General features: G+C 39.2%; 2 protein-coding genes across 5 annotated transcripts in view; one reads left to right on the top strand and one right to left on the bottom strand.

Moving 5' to 3' along the window:
- LOC123863624 (sperm-associated acrosin inhibitor-like) overlaps positions 1 to 19079 on the bottom strand; it is a 115209-nt gene that overhangs the window by 47385 nt on the left and 48745 nt on the right. The gene's annotated exons all lie outside the window — the stretch shown is intronic.
- On the top strand, positions 15079 to 18048 carry SPINK7 (serine peptidase inhibitor Kazal type 7). Its single transcript, XM_045887826.1, is given in 3 exon segments — positions 15079 to 15139; positions 16478 to 16643; positions 18003 to 18048. Coding segments are annotated over 3 exon segments (273 nt in total).

Raw genomic sequence — 19079 nt, 5'->3', positions numbered from 1 at the left:
TGAAATTGTTTTTGCAAACAGATTTATGTCTTGTTAGTAACTCTTCCATGACCTGTTAGATCTTCTGTGTTGGGAATCCCCAAGACTATCCTCGGGTTTGATGATTTGCTAGCAGGACTCATAAACTTTAGAAAAGCTGTTATACACATGGTAGCAGTTTATTACTAAGAAAGGATATGAGTAAAATCAGCAAAGGCAGAAAGCTCATAGGGTGGAGTCCAGGAGAGAGCAATCACAAGCTTCCAGTTGACCTTTCCCAGTGGACTCACACAGGCAGTATTTACTTCTCCCAGCTATGCTCTGTGACAACCCATACAAAGTATTGCCAACCTGGGAAGCTCACCAAAGCCTTGATGCCCAGGCCTTTCATTAAAAGCCAGTCACCTAAGCTTGAGACACCTGCATGACTGACAACCACTGAGTCTCCAGCCACCCTGAATTCCCAGAGGTCAAATTAATACAGAGCAGCTCAGGACCACAGGGAACAACAACAGGCATTCCCTTGATCATAAGCTATATGGCATGGCCTATGACCTCAGGTTACAAAGTCACTCTTATCAAGAGGGATATTCCAAGGGCTTATGATTACTTCCCAGGAGCTAATTTGAGCTTCCCAAGTCTGTTGACCTAACCCTTTAATGCATATCTTCCTTTGAAAAGAATCTTCATGGGCTTCCAGTGTCATGAGGATGTTATTGCTGAGCACTGAAGAAAATGGGGTGTAGAAGCTAGTCCAATAAAAGAATTCTGTGCTCATCTTCAGAGCAAGTACTAGACTCAGAGGACGATTGAAATGTCATTTAAAGAAAAAGAATGGTAACTGAAAAAATGGGAATTAACCAAGTATCTACCATCAGTTTCAAAGCAAGATGAATGAGAATTCATGAATGTCACCAGACTATGTGGGATAATTAATTACATTAGCATTCTTCCTAATAGCTGCTGTCACTTTCTCAGGCACGGGCTAATTAGGCAAGACACTTGGAAGTGCCTTCTTAGCTTCCAAAAGAAAGCTGGAGTAGCCATACTTATATCAGACAAACTAGATTTTTTTTCTTCTTTTTTTTTAATATTTTATTTTATTTATTAGAGAGAGAGAGAGAGCATGAGAAGGGGGAGGGTCAGAGGGAGAAGCAGACTCCCAGCAGAGCAGGGAGCCTGATATGGGACTCGATCCTGGGACTCCAGGATCATGACCTGAGCCGAAGGCAGTCGCTTAACCGACTGAGCCACCCAGGCGCCCCTGGACAAACTAGATTTTAAACCAAAGACTGTAACAGAGAAAAAGAAGGGCATTATATCATAGTAAAGGGGTCTATCCAACAGGAAGGTCTAACAGTTGTAAATATTTATGGCCCAATTTTGAGAGCACCCAGATATATAAAATAATAACAAATATAAAGGAACTCATTGATAGTAATACAATAATAGTAGGGGACTTTAACACCCCACTTACATCAATGGACAGATCATCTAAGCAGAAAATCAACAAGAAAACAATGGCTTTGAATAACACATTGGACAAGATGGACTTAACAGATATATTCAGAACATTTCATCCTAAAGCAGCAGAATACATATTATTTTCATGTGCACATGGAACATTCTCCAGAATAGATCACATACTGGGTCACAAATCAGGCCTCAGCAAGTACAAAAAGATTGAGAACATACCATGCATATTTTCTGAACACACACTATGAAACTTGAAGTCAACCACAAGAAAAAATTTGGAAAGACCACACATACATGGAGGTTAAAGAACATCCTACTAAGGAATGAATGATCAACCAGAAAATTAGAGAAGAAATTTTAAAAAATACATGGAAACAAATGAAAATGAAAACATGATGGTTCAAAACCTTTGGGGTGCAGCAAAAGCAGTCCTATGAGGGAAGTATGTAGCAATACAGGCTTACCTCAAGAAGTAAGAAAAGTCTCAAATATACAACCTAACCCCACTAAAGGAGCTAGAAAAAGAACAACAAATGAAGCCTAAAGCCAGCAGAAGAAGGGAAATAATAAAGATCAGAGCAGAAATAAATGATATAGAAACAAACAAGCAAACAAAAAATCAACAGTTGAACAGAGCAATGAAACCAGGAGCTGGTTCTTTGAAAAAATTAATAGAATTGATAAATCTCTAGCCAGACTTATCAAAAAGAAAAGAGAAAGGACCCAAATAAATAAAATCATGAATGAGAGAGGAGAGATCACAACCAACACCACAGAAATATAAACAATTATAAGAGAATACTGTGAAAAATTATATGCCAACAAACTGGACAATCTGGAAGAAATGGACAAATTCCTAGAAACATATAAACTACCAAAACTGAAGCAGAAATATAAAACTTGAACAGGCCAATAACCAGCAAAGAAATTGAATTAGTAATCAAAAATCTCCCAACAAACAAAAGTTCTGGACCAGGTGGCTTCACAGACAAATTCTACCAAACATTTAAAGAAGAGTTAATACCTCTTCTTTTCAAACTGTTCCAAAAAACAGAAATGGAAGGAAAACTTCCAAATTCATTCTATGAGGCCACCATTACCTAAATTCCAAAACCAGACAAAGAGCCCACAAAAAAAGAAAATTACAAGCCAATATTCCTGAGAACATGGATGCAAAAATTTTCAACAAAATACTAGCAAATCAAATCCAACAGTACATTAAAACAATCATTCACCACAATCAAGTGGGATTTATTCCTGGGCTGCAAGAGTGGTTCAATATTTACAAATCAACCAACATGATATACCACATTAAAAAAGAAAGGATAAGAACCATATGATCTTCTCAATAGATGCAGAAAAAGCATTTGACAAAGTACAGAATCCATTCTTGAAAAAATCCTCAGCACAGTAGGGATAGAAGGAACATACCTCAACATCATAAAGGCCATATATGAAAGACCCACAGCTAATATCGTCCTCAGTGAGGAAAAACTGAGAGCTTTTCCTCTATGGTCAGGAACAAGACAGGGATGTCCATTATCACCACTGCTGTTCAACATAGTACTGGAAGTCCTAGTCTCAGCTATCAGACAACAAAAAGAAATAAAAGGCATCCAAATCAGCAAGGAAGAAGTCAAAATTTCACTATTCACAGACAATATGATACTCTATGTAGAAAACCCAAAAGTCTCCCCCCAAAATTGCTAGAACTGATACACGAATTCAGCAAAGTAACAAGATACAAAATCAATGTCCACTAATCTGTTGTATTTCTATACACCAATAATGGAGCAGCAGAAAGAGAAATCAAGGGGTCAATCTCATTTATAATTGCACCAAAAACCATAAGATAGATAGCTAGGAATAAACCTAACCAAAGAGGTAAAAGACCTGTACTCTGAAAATTAGAACACATGAAAGAAATTGAACAGGACACAAAGAAATGGAAAAACATTCCACGCTTATGGATTGGAAGAACAAATATTGTTAAAATGTCTATACTACCTAAAGGAGTCTGCACGTTTAATGCAATCCTTATCAAAACACCACCAGCATTTTTCACAGAACTAGAACAAAAAATCCTTAAATTTGTATGAAACCACAAAAGACCCTGACAAGCCAAAGCAATCTTGAAAAAGAAAAGCAAAGCTGGAGGCATCACAATTCCAGACTTCAAGCTGTATTACAAAGCTGTAGTGATCAAGACAGTATGGTACTGGCACAGAAACAGACACATAGATCAGTGTAACAGAATGGAAAACCCAGAAATTGACCCTCAAATCTATGGTCATCTAATCTTCAACAAAGCAGGAAAGAATATCCGTTGGAAAAAAGATAGTCTTTTCAACAAATGGTGTTGGGAAAACTAGACAGCAACATGCAGAATAATGAAACTGGACTACTTTCTCATATCATACACAAAAATAAATTCAAAATAGATGAAAAACCTAAATGTGAGACAGGAATCCATTAAAATCCTAGAGGATAACACAGGCAGAAACCTCTTTGACATCAGCCATAGCAACTTCTTACTAGACACATCACCACAGACAAGGGAAGCAAAAGCAAAAATGAATTACTGGGACTTCATCAAGTTAAAAACCTTCTGCACAGAGAAGGAAACAATCAACAAAACTAAAAGGCAACCTTGGGAATGGAAGAAGGTATTTGTAAATGGCATATCTGATAAAGGGTTAGTATCCAAAATCTATAAAGAACTTATCAAACTCAATACCCAAAAAAACAAATAATCCAGTCAAGAAATGGGCAGAAGACATGAACAGACATTTCTCCAAAAAAGACATGCAGATGGCTGACACATGAAAAGATACTCAATATCACTCATCATGAGGAAAATACAAATGAAAACCATGATGACATATCATCTTACACCTGTCAGGATGGCTAAAATTAATAACACAAGAAACAACAGGTATTGGTGAGGATGCAGAGAAAGGGGAACCCTCTTGCACTGTTGGTGGGAATGAAAACTGCAGCCAGAACAGTATGGAGATTCCGCAGAAAGTTAAAAATAGAACTACCCTACTATCCAGCAATTGCACTATTAGGCATTTACCAAAGGATACAAAAATACAGATTCCAAGGGATACATGCACCTCGATGTTTATAGCAGCATTATCAACAATAGCCAAACTTGGAGGGAGTCCAAATGTCCATCAACTGATGAATGGATAAAGAAGTTGTGGTGTATGTGTGTGTATGTATATATATAATGGAATATTACTCTGCCATCAAAAAGAATGAAATCTTGCCATTTGCAAAGACCTTGTCTGTGGTAATGTGTCTAGTAAGAAGTTGCTATGGTCAAGATCAAAGAGGTTGCTGCCTGTGTTCTCCTCTAGGATTTTGATGGATTCCTGTCTCACCTTTAGGTCTTTCATCCATTTTGAATTTGTTTTTGTGTATGGTGTAAGAAATAACTAACTGGAATTTAAATAAAAACTTGAAACTAAAAAAAAAAAAGACAAAAGAGAACAGAAGAGTGCAAATCTTGGCGAGAATTGATACAGAATCATAGTTGCTATCCTTAAAAGAATCCCTCAAGCCTACTCAGTATAGGACCCTCGTAATAACTACCAAGAAAATAGAACGAAAAAATCCCAGACTCTTCAGAAGTTTGTGATCACATTTGGCAAAAAGAATACATGCCTAAGAAAATTCATGTTAATAGAAAACAGCATTGGTTTTGTTCAACCAAACAATATTTTAGTAAGTCTTGAAATGGTTGACAGCATTTCAAAAATCAGATTTTACCTAAAAATATAGATTTCCAATTTATTTTGAAAAATCAAAGTTGTGCTAATAGGAAGCTAGGATTTCACATGAAAAAAAAAAAAGCGATGGCTGCCTAGTAGCAGCTGCCCATCTAAATGGAGTTCAGGCATTTCAGACAGTCCCACCTCTCTGTTGTGGTGAAGGAGGCCCCCTTCACTTATTTATATTACCAGCTTGGCTCCTGCAAGTTAACATGTTTGCAATCCCTTACCCATGTGAGTCGATCAGATATACATCAACGGTCAGCCTGAGATGGGGGTCAAGGTGGGGAGTATCTTGAAAGAAGCTAAGTTTAAAGGATTCTTTAAAAAAATGCAAGAGAGGGGCACCTGGGTGGCTCAGTCGTTGGGCGTCTGCCTTTGGCTCAGGTCATGATCCCAGGGTCCTAGGATCGAGCCCCGCATTGGGCTCCCTGCTCAGTGGGAGACCTGCTTCTCCCTCTTCCACTCCCCCTGCTTGTGTTCCCTCTCTCACTGTATCTCTCTGTCAAATAAATAAATAAAATCTTTAAAAAAAAATTTAAAAATGCAAGAGAAAATAGAATGGGCAATTTATACAGGGCACTCTGCTTGGGAAAACATTTGGAACTGAGAAAAAGTGCGGTGTCTTTAGGGAAATAATAAAGAGAAAAATTGTGTTGAAATGAATGTTACGTATTAGGGAACAGTAATATCTAAAGGTGGAAGGCTGGGGCACCTGGGTGGCTCAGCCATTAAGCCTCTGCTTTCGGCTCAGGCCATGATCCCAGGATCCTGGGATGGAGCCCCACATCGGGCCCCCTGCTCAGGGGGAAGCCTGCTTCTCCCTCTCCTACTCCCCCTGCTTGTGTTCCCTCTCTTGCTGTCTCTCTCTCTGTCAATAAATAAATAAAGGTGGAAAGTTAGACAGAGGCTAGACTTCTGGGAAAAATATATAGCAGGGTAAGGAGAATAGACTGTAGTCGATGAGCAGTGTAAACCTGGTGAAAATTTGGATAGAGCGTGAATTATGTGAATTATTATGCATAGCACTCTTGTTATGGTTATCTTTTACCTCTCGGTAAAAAAAAAAAAATCTGGCATTGCTATGTTGAATCGAAAGGTATCAAAATAGGGGGCGGTTGGGTGTCTCAGCCGTTAAGCATCTGCCTTCAGCTCAGGTCATGATCCCAGGGTCCTGGGATCGAGCCCCACATTGGGCTCCCTGCTCAACGGGAAGCCTGCGTCTCCCTCTTCCACTCCCCCTGCTTGTGTTCCTGCTCTCGCTAACTCTCTCTCTGTCAAATAAATAAATAAAATCTTAAAAAAAACGGTATCAAAATGGGAATGAGTTATGAGATGAAAGATTCTCTATTGAAAAACTTCATAGAACACCATTTTGAATAATTAAGAGATAGAGGAGGAATGTGCGGTGATCGGCAGGAAAAGAGACAGATATAAAGGGAATTGCTAAGCAGCTCCCTTTCTCAGGACTATATTTGGAAGATGAGAGAATGTGAAGCAATACCCACTTTCTTTATGATACTAATCTCCTTTTTTAAAAATCTCTTCTCTTTAGGGAATTTGGTCCTCATATTAAATTTTATAAATATGGAAAATGTGGCTAATGAGTAACGGAGTACTACACTTGCTTATTCGTTTTGCTACTTAATTCCGAAAATCATTTCCTTTGGAATTTAAAGGCATATGATAAATAACACATCTATGCTACACCCAAATTTGGAACAAAACTGAAAATAAAGGAATCAAACTAATGGAGAACCAATTGACACGTCTATTACAAATAAATATAATAATGAAAGAGGTGGTATTTACCCCTGTGTACTGATTGTTTAAAATAAGCTTTCATTTTACTTGCGTCTAAGATCTGTCATCAAGTGGTGTTACTGACACTCCCCAAATTAAACTTACCCAAAAGTGCAGGCTCACCTGTGAGATCCGACCCTGTCCCCCTAGTCTCACCTGAAGACACGAGCCTAAGAAAACATCTCACACACACATACAAACAGCTGTTTGAGACTTTCTACCTTGTACTCGTAAATGAAGTTCACCTTCATTAGAGGAAAAAAGTGTTCATATGCTAATAGAAGGAGGGAGGAGTACCAAGAACTTCTGGGGGAAAAGTATGTTTTTGAGAGAAAGAATAGATACCATTTGATCCCCTAGTTTTAGCATTTTTAATCCTTACTCCATTCCATTGTTCCTACTACATTGGTCAATAAATTCATTTTTCTTTTTTGCTTAATCCATCTTATAAGCTGTCACTTATAACTGAAAGATCTTGACTAATACAGGGAGCTGAAGCCATCATTATATTTTTAAGGCTGGGGAAAGTGATCAGCCTTTGGCTTCAGTGGGCTCTGTACCATTACCTGTTGCTGCCACTAGATGTCAGCCTCACTCTTCTATCTTACTCTGACCAGTTCTTGAACCAGAAGGGTCCCCACAGCTCAGCTTTCTCCATCCCCTTTCCAGCTAATACACAGCTCAGTTCTGCTGGCAAAGGGCCTTTGTCCTCCTACATCATCTTCCTTCCCCCGGGGCCCCTGGTCAGTAGGGTCCATCAGGGTAGATCTCTTTGGAGCTGGGGAAATCGTTCCAGGTCTTTCCGTTTTCTCCAAGAGTCTCCTAAAATATAGACCTTCTCTTGCTAATTTTGATCATCTTGTGTAACTTAACAGTATTTTACTTTTTCATCTTTCCATCTCTATTTTCAAAAATAATAAAAGGCAGACCAAAGAAATGGAACAGTAGAACAGTAACTCCACCAAAATAAAAATTAAGGAATTGACCATATTGCCCTCAGGCAGGAGAGTCGAAGTGAGATTAAGTTTGGTAAGAGAAGCAAGATGTGGACACAGTTATGTATTTCTTTCTAGCCTGGCCATCTGCTCTGGACATGCCACATTTAGGTAGTACCCATTGTAAAGTATGTAGGTATAACCTGAATTCATGGAAACTTTTGCTTAGCTGATAAATCTTTTTATAGATTTATGGGCATCACTAGGATTGGTGGATCCCTGGCATTGATACCGTGGTGGTAGCAGCTGAGAAACACGCAGAGTGCATTTATCCTCTGCACTTCGCCCCTGCAGGGGGCTCTGCAAAGGAGCCCTTGTTCGCTCAGACAACAGTGATTTCAACTTAAAGGAGATTCTGAGTCATATGGGCAACAAAGTGGAGGAGAATGTATTAAATATTTCACAGTGTCCTCTTCTTAATGAGGTTAAGTTCAATCTAAAATGATGACAAATTTGTTTAAGTTCCAGTGAGGTATGCTTTATTTCTTTTTAAATTCACTGATGCAAACCAGATGATTTCTTCCTAATGCTGGATGAATTCTGTTGTTACTCTACCTTGTGACCAATGATGTGGACTCTTAAAACTATTCATTCAGTCATTTGATAATTATTTGTGGAGTAGTTCTTACTCTGCAAATACTATATTAGGTGCTAGTAGAAGCAAACGAACAAGGCAGGCAAGATCCTGTTCTTGTGGAACCTGCCTCCCAGTGGTGAGAGATGAATAATATGCAAATAAAGAAACAGGCAATAACAGGTAACAATGAATGCTGTGATGAAAATGAATCAAACAAGGTCATATAATAACAAGTGAGGCATATAATAAGAGTTCAGTAAGTAGACACTAAATGGATGTTTGAGACCATAAACTCCTAGACGCAGACTCTAACTGAAGTCACCAGGAGGACAGTTTGTAATAGGAAATAATAAGAAGAGAGACACATGGAGAAAAGACCATCTGAAGAAGAAAAAAATAGATGAAAGAATTTTGTAATCCAATCTCACATAGAATTCAGTGGAAAACATGTAGCCTAATCACAGGGGACATGGGCTGGAGCCTGACTGATTTACAAGTTGACTCTTTTAAAACAAAAGCTGCCATTTTATATAATCCTGGAATTGGAGAAAGTGGAATCCCTAAATAGGCTTGATGTGCCGACGGCCATCACACTAGCTCTTCTCTGCACCATTGAGTCCTGGCTTTTCCAGAATGGCTCCTTGTCATCATTCAGGTGTCTGTCCTCATCATTCAGGCTCTGGGAAGCCTTCTCTAATAACTCAATGCAATTTGTTCCTTATTTCCATATTACTCTTTATTCCATTACCATGATACAATTTCTTTTAAATACTTGTCAAAATATGAAATCATCTTACTATTTTTTTATTATTTTCCTTTTTCTACTCTACAAGAAAGGAAGTTCCAAGAAGTAGAATTTTTGTCTACCTTATTTCTCTCTGTGTCTCCAGTGAGGATGACACTGACCAGAATAGCAAAGGGAAATGGTAAGGTTGATTATGACTTGTGTTTCACTGTTGTTAAGTAATGTTGTGTTAATATGTCAGGGTCTAGAGAACCTAAGGGATTATATACTGTAAAGGAAATATTAAAGAAGCTAATCTGTATCATCTGGAGAAAAAGGACTTTGACTAGACCCTCTGGAGCTACCTTTGCATATCTGAAGGGATAGACTTGGAAAGAGAGAGCAGACCCATTCTATTGGTCTCCACTGTGGAGAACTAAAAAGCCATATAGAAGCCATACGGAAATGGAGTTCTGTTCAATATGATGAAGAATTCCTGAGGAGACCAAACAGACCAAAAAATCAATGATCTTCCTTGGTAACCTTACTTTATATTGGACATCATAACCTTATAGGAAATTAGGGTAAATCCTTGTTCTCAGTGTTAAAGAAAACACTAACATCTCTTTAGATGTTGTTTAATGTTTGTAAAATAATAAGTAAACTATGGCAAATTAAGTTTGGAAAAAACTGACTTAAAGTATTAGAGAACATTTAATGGAGCCTTTAATAAAATGAAGTGCATTGTAGATCCTCCCAAAAGAAACAGTGTTCCCTTCAGCACTGAGCAAAGAAGACATTACTTTGTTGTTATTTTTAATTGATGCTTAGAAAAACAGAAATGAAATGATGAGCTCAAATGAATAAATAAACCAGTAGCACATGGCAATAAAAAAAAAATAGACATGATTTTACCAATAGGAGCTGGAAGCTGTGTGTGTATGTGTAAAATCTAAATCCAGATAGTGTGAGGTCACGTTGGAGCAAAATGAACCAACAGGAAAGGGTTGTTACCCTTTATTTACATCATCTTGTCCCATAATTGAAATTATTTGGCCTCAGCAATTCAAAGAAAATTAAAGAGAATCAAATCATAGGATCCCTGGATGTGCTAACTCCTTGTTCCCACGAAAAGCAAGGAACAAGGTCCTGCCAGACACAAGATCAAAATGCAAATATCCAGATCTCTAGGTCATTGTGTCCCAGTACACAAAAAGGCATGAATATAGTGAGGGCTACATTGAAAAAGAAGAGGAAGAAAAAGAAGGGGGGGTGGAGAGAAGAAAAAGGAGGTGAGGGAAAAGGAAAGGAAAAAGAAGAAAAAGAGCTAGAATGTGAAGGAGCCACACAGGGAAGGGAGAGGAGGACAAACGAAAAACAAGAGCTAGTCCACCCAAATCTAGGCCATTGATTTTAAAATCATCACAAGAAGGCCTTGGTGTTGGATGGAATGTGTGATGGATGCCAAGAAGGAAGGAACCCAGAGGGTTGGGAATGGGCTAATACAGCAATTAGGAGGAAAATGCAGAATTAAATAGTAGAGTTGCAACTTCTTCTCACCCACCTCCAATCCTCAGCCTTATTTATCAGTTGTACATATTAGTGTTTCAAGGAAGGGTTTTTAACTTGAAAACCTGAAGCACCAATCTAGGTCAATCTCACTAGATGTGGGAGAAGTAGAAAGCACAATGTAGAGAAGGGACTGTCACAGCATTGCACCTTAGATAGATGAGAGTGGAGGGATGGGGAAGGAACCATTGTCCTCTGACTCCAGATCACCCTCTCTCCCCACTGGGACCCTCCTTCTTTCCAGATGATCCTCACACATGAAAAGGTGACACATTCTGATCCAGTACTCAGCTCCTTCTGCCTGCTCATTTAAAACATAAGCTGTCCTTCCCGACTGCCCTGATTTGACCAGTTTTACTCCTATTATTCCAATTTCCAACGTGTCTCCAAATCTATCTCTTAGATTTAGATTTAACAGCAATACACCCGAGAGATCAAAAAGCATTGGCTTTTAAACTTAAACTAGCCATTTCTCTAAGGATACAGCTATATAACAGGACAAATAACCACACCAATCTCAGAAGATTATTTTAAATCTTAAATGAGATAATACACACACCAAATGTAGCAGAGTTCCAGCACATAGTAAGTGCATAAAAATGGTTAATTTTCTTATTGTACCTTTCCTTTCTTACAGCCATTATTCTATACCTGGATTACTGCCCAGCATGGTGCTGGCTTCTTTATTTCTCTCTAGCTAACTGACCCAGAACCTCTTTATTCAGGTCCTGCACCAATTTAATTCTACCACCCAAATCTCTAACTTTCTGATGGGTCATCCTTCCCTTCTCTGTGGCACCTTAAATCCATTGGGGAAGAAATCCCTAATACTCTCAAATTTTTCTCTCATTTCATTTTTATGTTTTTCCACATTAGTTCTACCCTGCCTTCCCTAGAATGGAACCATGGTCATAATCTGACAAGGCCTCAAATTTTCCCTCCTTGCAGGAAGGTTAGGAGGAATAAAGACACTGCCCCCAGCCTAAATGAATGACTTTTTGTCTTCTCAAGCTTCACCTTTCACCTCCAAAGGCTCCTCCCTCTATAATTCATGGCTCATTGTGCAACTTAAAAATTTCTATGTAAACAGCTGCCCAAACCTAAGCAACCCACCCATGCCTGATCATTTGACCTCACTTTTCCTCACGTTTTTAAATCCAAAGAACTTTATTTCCACCAATCTTTTATCTGCCTTATATTTGGATACTCCCTGAGGATTACTATCTCAGCCCCACCCCTGAGAAATTAATCTGGCATTTTGCCTACTAGCCATAGCCTCTATAAACAATTGTTCATATTCCCCAAACCTACTACTACTATTAAGTCTACATGTATTCTGAACTTTGACTTCTAAACTCTTAACTACTCACACCTTGCATAGTCTATCAGAACTTTCTTGAACGCTTGACTCTCTTCTGAGCCTATGGCCAGCCTTCTGGCTCCCCTCCAGTCTCTGATGTACACACTCCCTATCCAGAAAGTCACCTTTTTTTCATTTCTTATTCAATGTCATAATATATTTAGGGAAAAATATTCAGCATGGTACTGACTGAACCTGCAAAAAATCTAGTGGTAATTTTGTCTAGTGGCCATTAATTTTCATATCCACAGTTGACTATCTGACAGTATTCCACTGATGTCTGTACCAAACCTCTCCATCCTTCTCCAGCTTCCAGACCAACCCAATTTTTCTACTGCAAAAGGCAACCCCAGAACTTAACAGCCAGAGTCAACCTTACAATGTTGACTGTGCAACTTTAAGGATACAGGTTAAGCTCTGGATGTTTTAATTTCCTCATCTGTAACATAGATATAATATTTACCTCCCAGAGTGGCTTTGAGTATTGAATGAGATTGTATGTATATATAATGTGTGTGTGTGTGTATATATATATATATATGATAATGTGATCTTTAGGACAAGTTACAGTTTTCTGTAATGCTGTAATTAGCCACCCTCCACCATGTATCTTAAATTCCTTCTTTCCTTTGGCTGTAAGACAGGTTCAGTCTATCCTAGACCTTGCTGAAGGCTTAGCTTCTTTCATTCCCCTCCTCTCCTTGACTATTAAATATCTGAAAAAATTATAATGCTATTCTCTACTTCATCCTAATCTCCCTTTGAACCCATTCTCATTCCTCTTTGCTAAATGCATTTTCAAACTGCAACAAAGACACCTCTTCTTGAAACATAATGGCTTTTTCTCAGTATTCATTGTCTCAAACTATCATAGCAACAATAAAACATAATGAACCCTATTATGGCATTTGCTTCTCTTCTTTTCCATTACTGAACTCAAAATAGTCTCCCCCATGAATTAGTATCATGATCTTGTGAAGATTACTTAAATCCTCTGAGTCTCAACTTACTCACTGGTAAAATTAGGGTAATAAAAATTCCTTCCTCAATGAATTGTCCTGAAGATCACATTCCATATTCTAGCTACCATGTATGAAGCTCGAATTATGATCTTGGTACTCTGATACACACACACACGTGTGTGTGTATATATATATACATATATATGTATGTATGTATGTATGTATATATATATATATATATATATCTGCATTCAATACTCAAAGCCATTTGGGGAGGTAAATATTATTTCTATGTTACAGATGAGGAAATCAAAACACCCAGAGTTTAATCTGTATACTTAAAGTCATACAATCAACAATTATTAAAAGCAAGACTTCCAAATAAGACCTTCTGGACGCAATGCCCCTATTAACTACTACATTATATTCCTTCCCAAACAGATGTAAAAGTCAAAATTTTAGGGAACCATGCAATGTCATTTATTATTAGCTTATTATCTTTGCAGATTCTCTGTTTCAGAATGTACTGAAATAAACCCATCAAGCAAAAGACTGGTGGAAGAGTCCACTGCCTTCCTTCAGGTTTTCATGCATATGCCCTCTAGTCCAACAGACAAAAAGCAGCTAATTGGACAATTGTGTTTGGGCAATCCAGTTTACAATCTAATGTCAGCAACCCATAGCAGAGACTTTTGACTGATCATTAATAATAATTACAATCACAATAACAATGACATGCACTGCATTTTAGAACAGACTTTCATGTAGGTGATGCCAGTTCTGTAAATTCTATTGTGGTTAGCAGTAGGTCCCACTTGACAAGGCATGAAACTAAGGCTCTGGGATGGTCTCTGTATTTTTTGACAACTATTTTTCCAGTTCTCTCCCTTCTGGTCTTCAAGGGACAAGATAAGATCACACTGTAACCTCTCTGGTTGAGCCAGGTCACTTGATGCTGAGAGAATGTGACAGTAGTGTCACTTCTGAGGGGAACATATAATGGCTGAAAATGGAAATTCTCAAGAACACATCTTCACTTCACCTTGACAATGAACGATATTCCCAAACTACTCAGCCCACTTGGGATCCATTGAAGGCAATATGGCACCATCTGCTGACAACTGTATGTGGATAGCTTGAGTAAAAAACAAACATATATTAAATGTGGATAGCTTGAGTAAAAAACAAACATATATTAAGTCACAGAAATCTTTAGGTAATATGTTAGCACAGCATAAACAGGTCTCTCTGACTGATACAGGCTCATGGCCCATAAATGACTTACCCAAGGTCACACAGCTAGAAAGTGTCAATGCCTTCTCCAAGTCTCATAAACGCTAAGGTCACTGTTCCTCCCACCAGGTCCCAGCTTGCTTCCTATGTCAATTGCTTCAAAAAGAAACAGTATTTCCCCAGGAGGCAGAATATAAACCTAAGTGTGATCTATCCAATCTGAATCTAATATTCTTTATTTGGTGAAAAAAAAGTTTGATATTTTTACTTATTTCATAACTAGGCCAAGCAGTCGGTAGTTAATCTCTTCTACTACTTGAAGTTGAGAATTCTAAATAACAGTCCCCACCTCTGGTGCAAGCAGGAAAATACTTCTCACCTCAAATAATCAATTTCTCGGTCAGATAATAAGTAGCAATTAAGTGACGAGAACCGCAACACCACCCAGGGTGTGACATTGTGCCTTGAGAACCTCTCAGAGCCAACACTGACTCTCGATGACCTCACAGGAAAGGTGGAGGAACCAAGGACTGGCATATAAACCTAACCCCTTTCCTAGGGTATGGCTGATGTAGCTGGTGTGACAGCCCCGAGAGCCTCTACATCACAGCTGTCTCCACCATGAAGATCATCGGGGGGCTCCTTCTGCTCTGCACAATGACTCATTTCTTCAGCAACTCGGGTGAGTTAAGGGCAGAGAGTGGCCTGTGTAGCCAGTAAGCTTGTCTTCCCAAATAACCCCTTCTCAGGATTGGAGGAAAATGTCTGGGCATGTGGATTTAAAGTGTACTGGCTTATAATACAAACAGCCCTGGCCTGGGAAGGGAGACTCTTACGTACCAACAGGTGTTGGGGGAAGGTGGTTGGGTCCAGTGTTTTCCCTTTCAAGGATTTTTATTTTCATCCATGGAGCCATAGGAAAAAAAAGAACTAATTTCTTCATAGGTCTACCATTCCATAAGGACACTGGAAGTGGCTGGTGTTATTAGATACTATTCCTCAGTGCAAGGACACAGAAAAACTTGGATGCCTCTCCAAATCAATCCAGGGGGACTGAAATAAAACACAATTCTCCAAAGCCCAGCAGTCAACAATTAGACTTTTATATGGTGAAAATTATTTAAATAAATTAAGAGTCTAACACCTTAAGAACATTCCATTCCATTTCTTTGTATCAGTTCAGAGGGGAGAATATCAAAGATGGTGGAACTGCAGGTTCTTAGGAGGGGTGACTGCAATGCTTTCTATTGCTATCTGATTTTGAATCATTATCAAAGACATGATAAACTCCAGAAAATGCCCCATGTCAATAAAGGGAGGAAACCAGTTAATTCTCCTACCTGAATAAAGGGCTTACCTTATTGGCCATTTGGCTTCTTCAGCAAACTGCTGGAGTTTTATATAAGAACAGAGTGTGTACTAAGATTCGTCACCAGAGCAAATACAGAGTCTCAATCCATAGGCCCAAATTAACATTAATTCATGAGACTTTAAGACTTTGCTTTATTTTTAACATTTCCATCTGTAACTCTCTTTCAGAAGCTGCTAGTCTGCCTTTAACAACAGTGAGTATATTGAATTACATTTTAATTTCAATTCCTATTGACTGTCATTTAGTCAACAAAAGGTTTTGAAATATATATGTAGAATTAATTCAGCATGTTTGGGGAGGGGGCAAAGGAGGAAGCGGGCACAGATAAAAAATCTCCTCTTCTTTCCAGAAGGCAGTTGAAGAAATATGACGCATAAGCCTGAATTTCACCCATCTATAAATAGGTGTAACGGTAGAACCTACCCTATTCAGTTGTTATGAATATTAAACAAAAAAAAAATCATGTATAATTTAAGCTTAAAGGCTAGCATGGAAATGCTCAGGAATTATTAACAGCGTATGCTAGTAGTAACAGAGGTGGGGACAGCGGTACTAGTATTTGTCATGGTGATAATATTAGTAATAGAAGCAGCATCAGAATATCTGACCTGGGACTCCTAGGATGGTATTTTGCTTCCTGCCCAACAGAGGCCAGCACAGCTTAGGGCATTCTCTTGTGTCCGTAGCAGGTGGACTGCAGCATTTATAAGAAGTACCCAGTGGTGGCCATCCCCTGCCCCATCACATACCTGCCCGTTTGTGGTTCTGACTACATCACCTATGGGAATGAATGCCACCTATGCATTGAGAACTTGTGAGTACCTCGTGGGAAGAAAAAAGAAGTCACAGCCAGTGTCCTCCACTGCAAACCTCTCCTCTATGAGCTTGTTTCACTCTCCATAAGCTGCGCTGATTCCCACCCAGAAGCAGCTGGTAGAGAGAGAAAACCATCTGTCTCACAGTCAGGCGAGGTTTGGGCCACCTGCTCTGCCAGCTTAAACTAGTTCCATCCATCACCCAACTGCCAATTCCTGTCTCAATTGAGGGAATCCAGTAAGACTAGGAGCCCAGAGGTTCTATAGAGGCAAGGGGGCTAAGGGGATCATCTGGGGGTGATCTCCAACCCCCAAAGTTCAGCTTTTGGCTATTTTAGGTAGTGGAGTTCTACACAGTATCTTGTTAGAAGAAAAGATCTTGACCCCCATAATAAAAAATCATTGAAAACCACTATCCTACATGATTTCTAAGAGAAGTGAGGCCATACTGCTTGATTCTTAGACAAACTGTGGATAGAGCGCCTTCATCCTTCTCAAATTCCTAGGGGCTCTAAATAACTGTAACCTTATGGGGGAAGAGGAGAAGGCTACCACAAAAATTGTTTTCTCTTATCTAAAAGAGGGAGATGCAAGCTGTCAGTGCTTAGACCTGGGCATGTTTTGCTTAAGTATTTTTGTTTGGCCTGTGAACTATTTCTGAAGGCAATATAACTAGGTACTTGTCACTTCTTTAATACAGAACAGGCACCTTAGCATTTCTTACCTTACACTAAGTCCACTTCGTTCATTATTAAGTCTCCCTTAGACCACTGGATTTTGGCCACCCATCTTCGGTCTTGTATTTTTCATCTTTGTGATTATTTAAACAAGTTAGAATATCAGTTTAGGCCCTGAGCTCAGAAGGATATGTCTGCATCTTTATTTCTATTCAGGAACAGGGAAAATTCACAAAAGGGAAGATTCTCTAACATGCACACCCATTGGGCTCTTGGCCTAGAAGCTGGCTTGTGTTCAAGGACACTGAAAGGGACATGTGGTGGCAGTTCTCACTAACGCATGACCCAGCTTCATCACAGGCCTTGCTGGCCAGGAAAGACTGAGGGGCAGGCCACCTCAGCTTCCCATGTCCTCCTCCATTGTTATTGTAGGATATTGGTTGATGGGCCCCGGTTCTGGGATCAGTGGAGGCAGTAGGTATGGTGGAAATATCACTGGACTAGGGAGACTCTGCTTCTGTCTCTGTCAGAAACTGCCTGTGGCAAGGACCTTCCTTTTCAGGGATTCAGTTTCTTCATCTATAACATTAAACTCTGCCTCATAATTTCTATAGTTCCTTTTGGCTCTGACATATAACATTTCCTCTTGTTTAATGAATCTTGTTATGTGTTTTCTCATAGGAAAAGTAATGGAAAAGTTCAGCTTCTTCATGAAGGAAGATGTTAACTTCTCCACAGACATGGGTACGGAGCGATGGTATCTTCACGGTCATTGTCATCATCCCCGGGCTCTGACTGCCTTTTCCCTCATCTTGGCCAGTGCTCTGGTAGGGGCAGAGACAGATTCAGAGTCATCTTTGTTGAGTGGAGAAAGTTGTTGTGGTCTTCCTCAAACTCATGCCTCACTGACTTCGGGCTTCTTTTTGTACCTCAATAAAAGAATCTCCCCAGAGAGTTTATCTTTACTTCTGCTTGTATTTGTTTCTTAGATTGGGATGTAATATCTCAGTTTAAAAATAAAACTGAGGGATATATAAATCTTCTTTACGAGAAAGTTTTGTATGAAGAATGCCAAGTAACTTCCAAGAGACACACACACACACACACATCAGTGAACACCTTACCCTCTCCTGGGGTCTTTACTTTCCTTAATCAGTACCTGCCACTGGGAACTAGTCTATGGACCATACTGGTCCTTTATATTAGTCTCTTTTCCAAAGTTCCTTAGAGGGGCACCTCCTTCATTATAAGAAGTCAACCCTGGGGGGAAGATTTTCCTGCCCATTTCTTTCCATGAGCATTCCATAATTTCCTCCTTTCTTATCTCTCACCTTGCTAACCTCCTGCTGGAGCCTTAATAGAACATCTCTGGCACTGACTACTACATTGCTTGGTCTAACACTTGCCTTCCATAATTGTAAAATGCAGATACCACTATGTACCAAGACAACATTGACCGTACTGGCAAACTGTACATTTGTTTTAAATACAGAGACCTCTAATTCATTCTTAGTGATGAAGGTGGAGTTCCTTCTATAGATGATGCTTATGTGACCACAACACTTTGAGGAAGTCTTCAGTGATAGGCATAGCTCACAAGAAATTAGTGACCCAGATTAGGCCTTGGTATATTTTCATGGTCCTCATTTTCTCCTCCCCATGTTCACTTCTTCCCTCACTTGCTCCAGAACTGTTCTTGGCCCAGAGATTGAAAGAGGATAGTCCTGCCCACCTACAGGCTTCCCTAAAGATACAAGG

This window comes from Mirounga angustirostris, unplaced genomic scaffold, assembly GCF_029215605.1.
Source record: "Mirounga angustirostris isolate CCGP_5_RB_7025 unplaced genomic scaffold, mMirAng1.0.hap1 SCAF_7, whole genome shotgun sequence".
NCBI lineage: Eukaryota > Metazoa > Chordata > Mammalia > Carnivora > Phocidae > Mirounga > Mirounga angustirostris.
The sequence above is the reverse complement of the archived record's forward strand: the minus strand, read 5'-3'. Positions and strand labels throughout refer to the sequence as shown.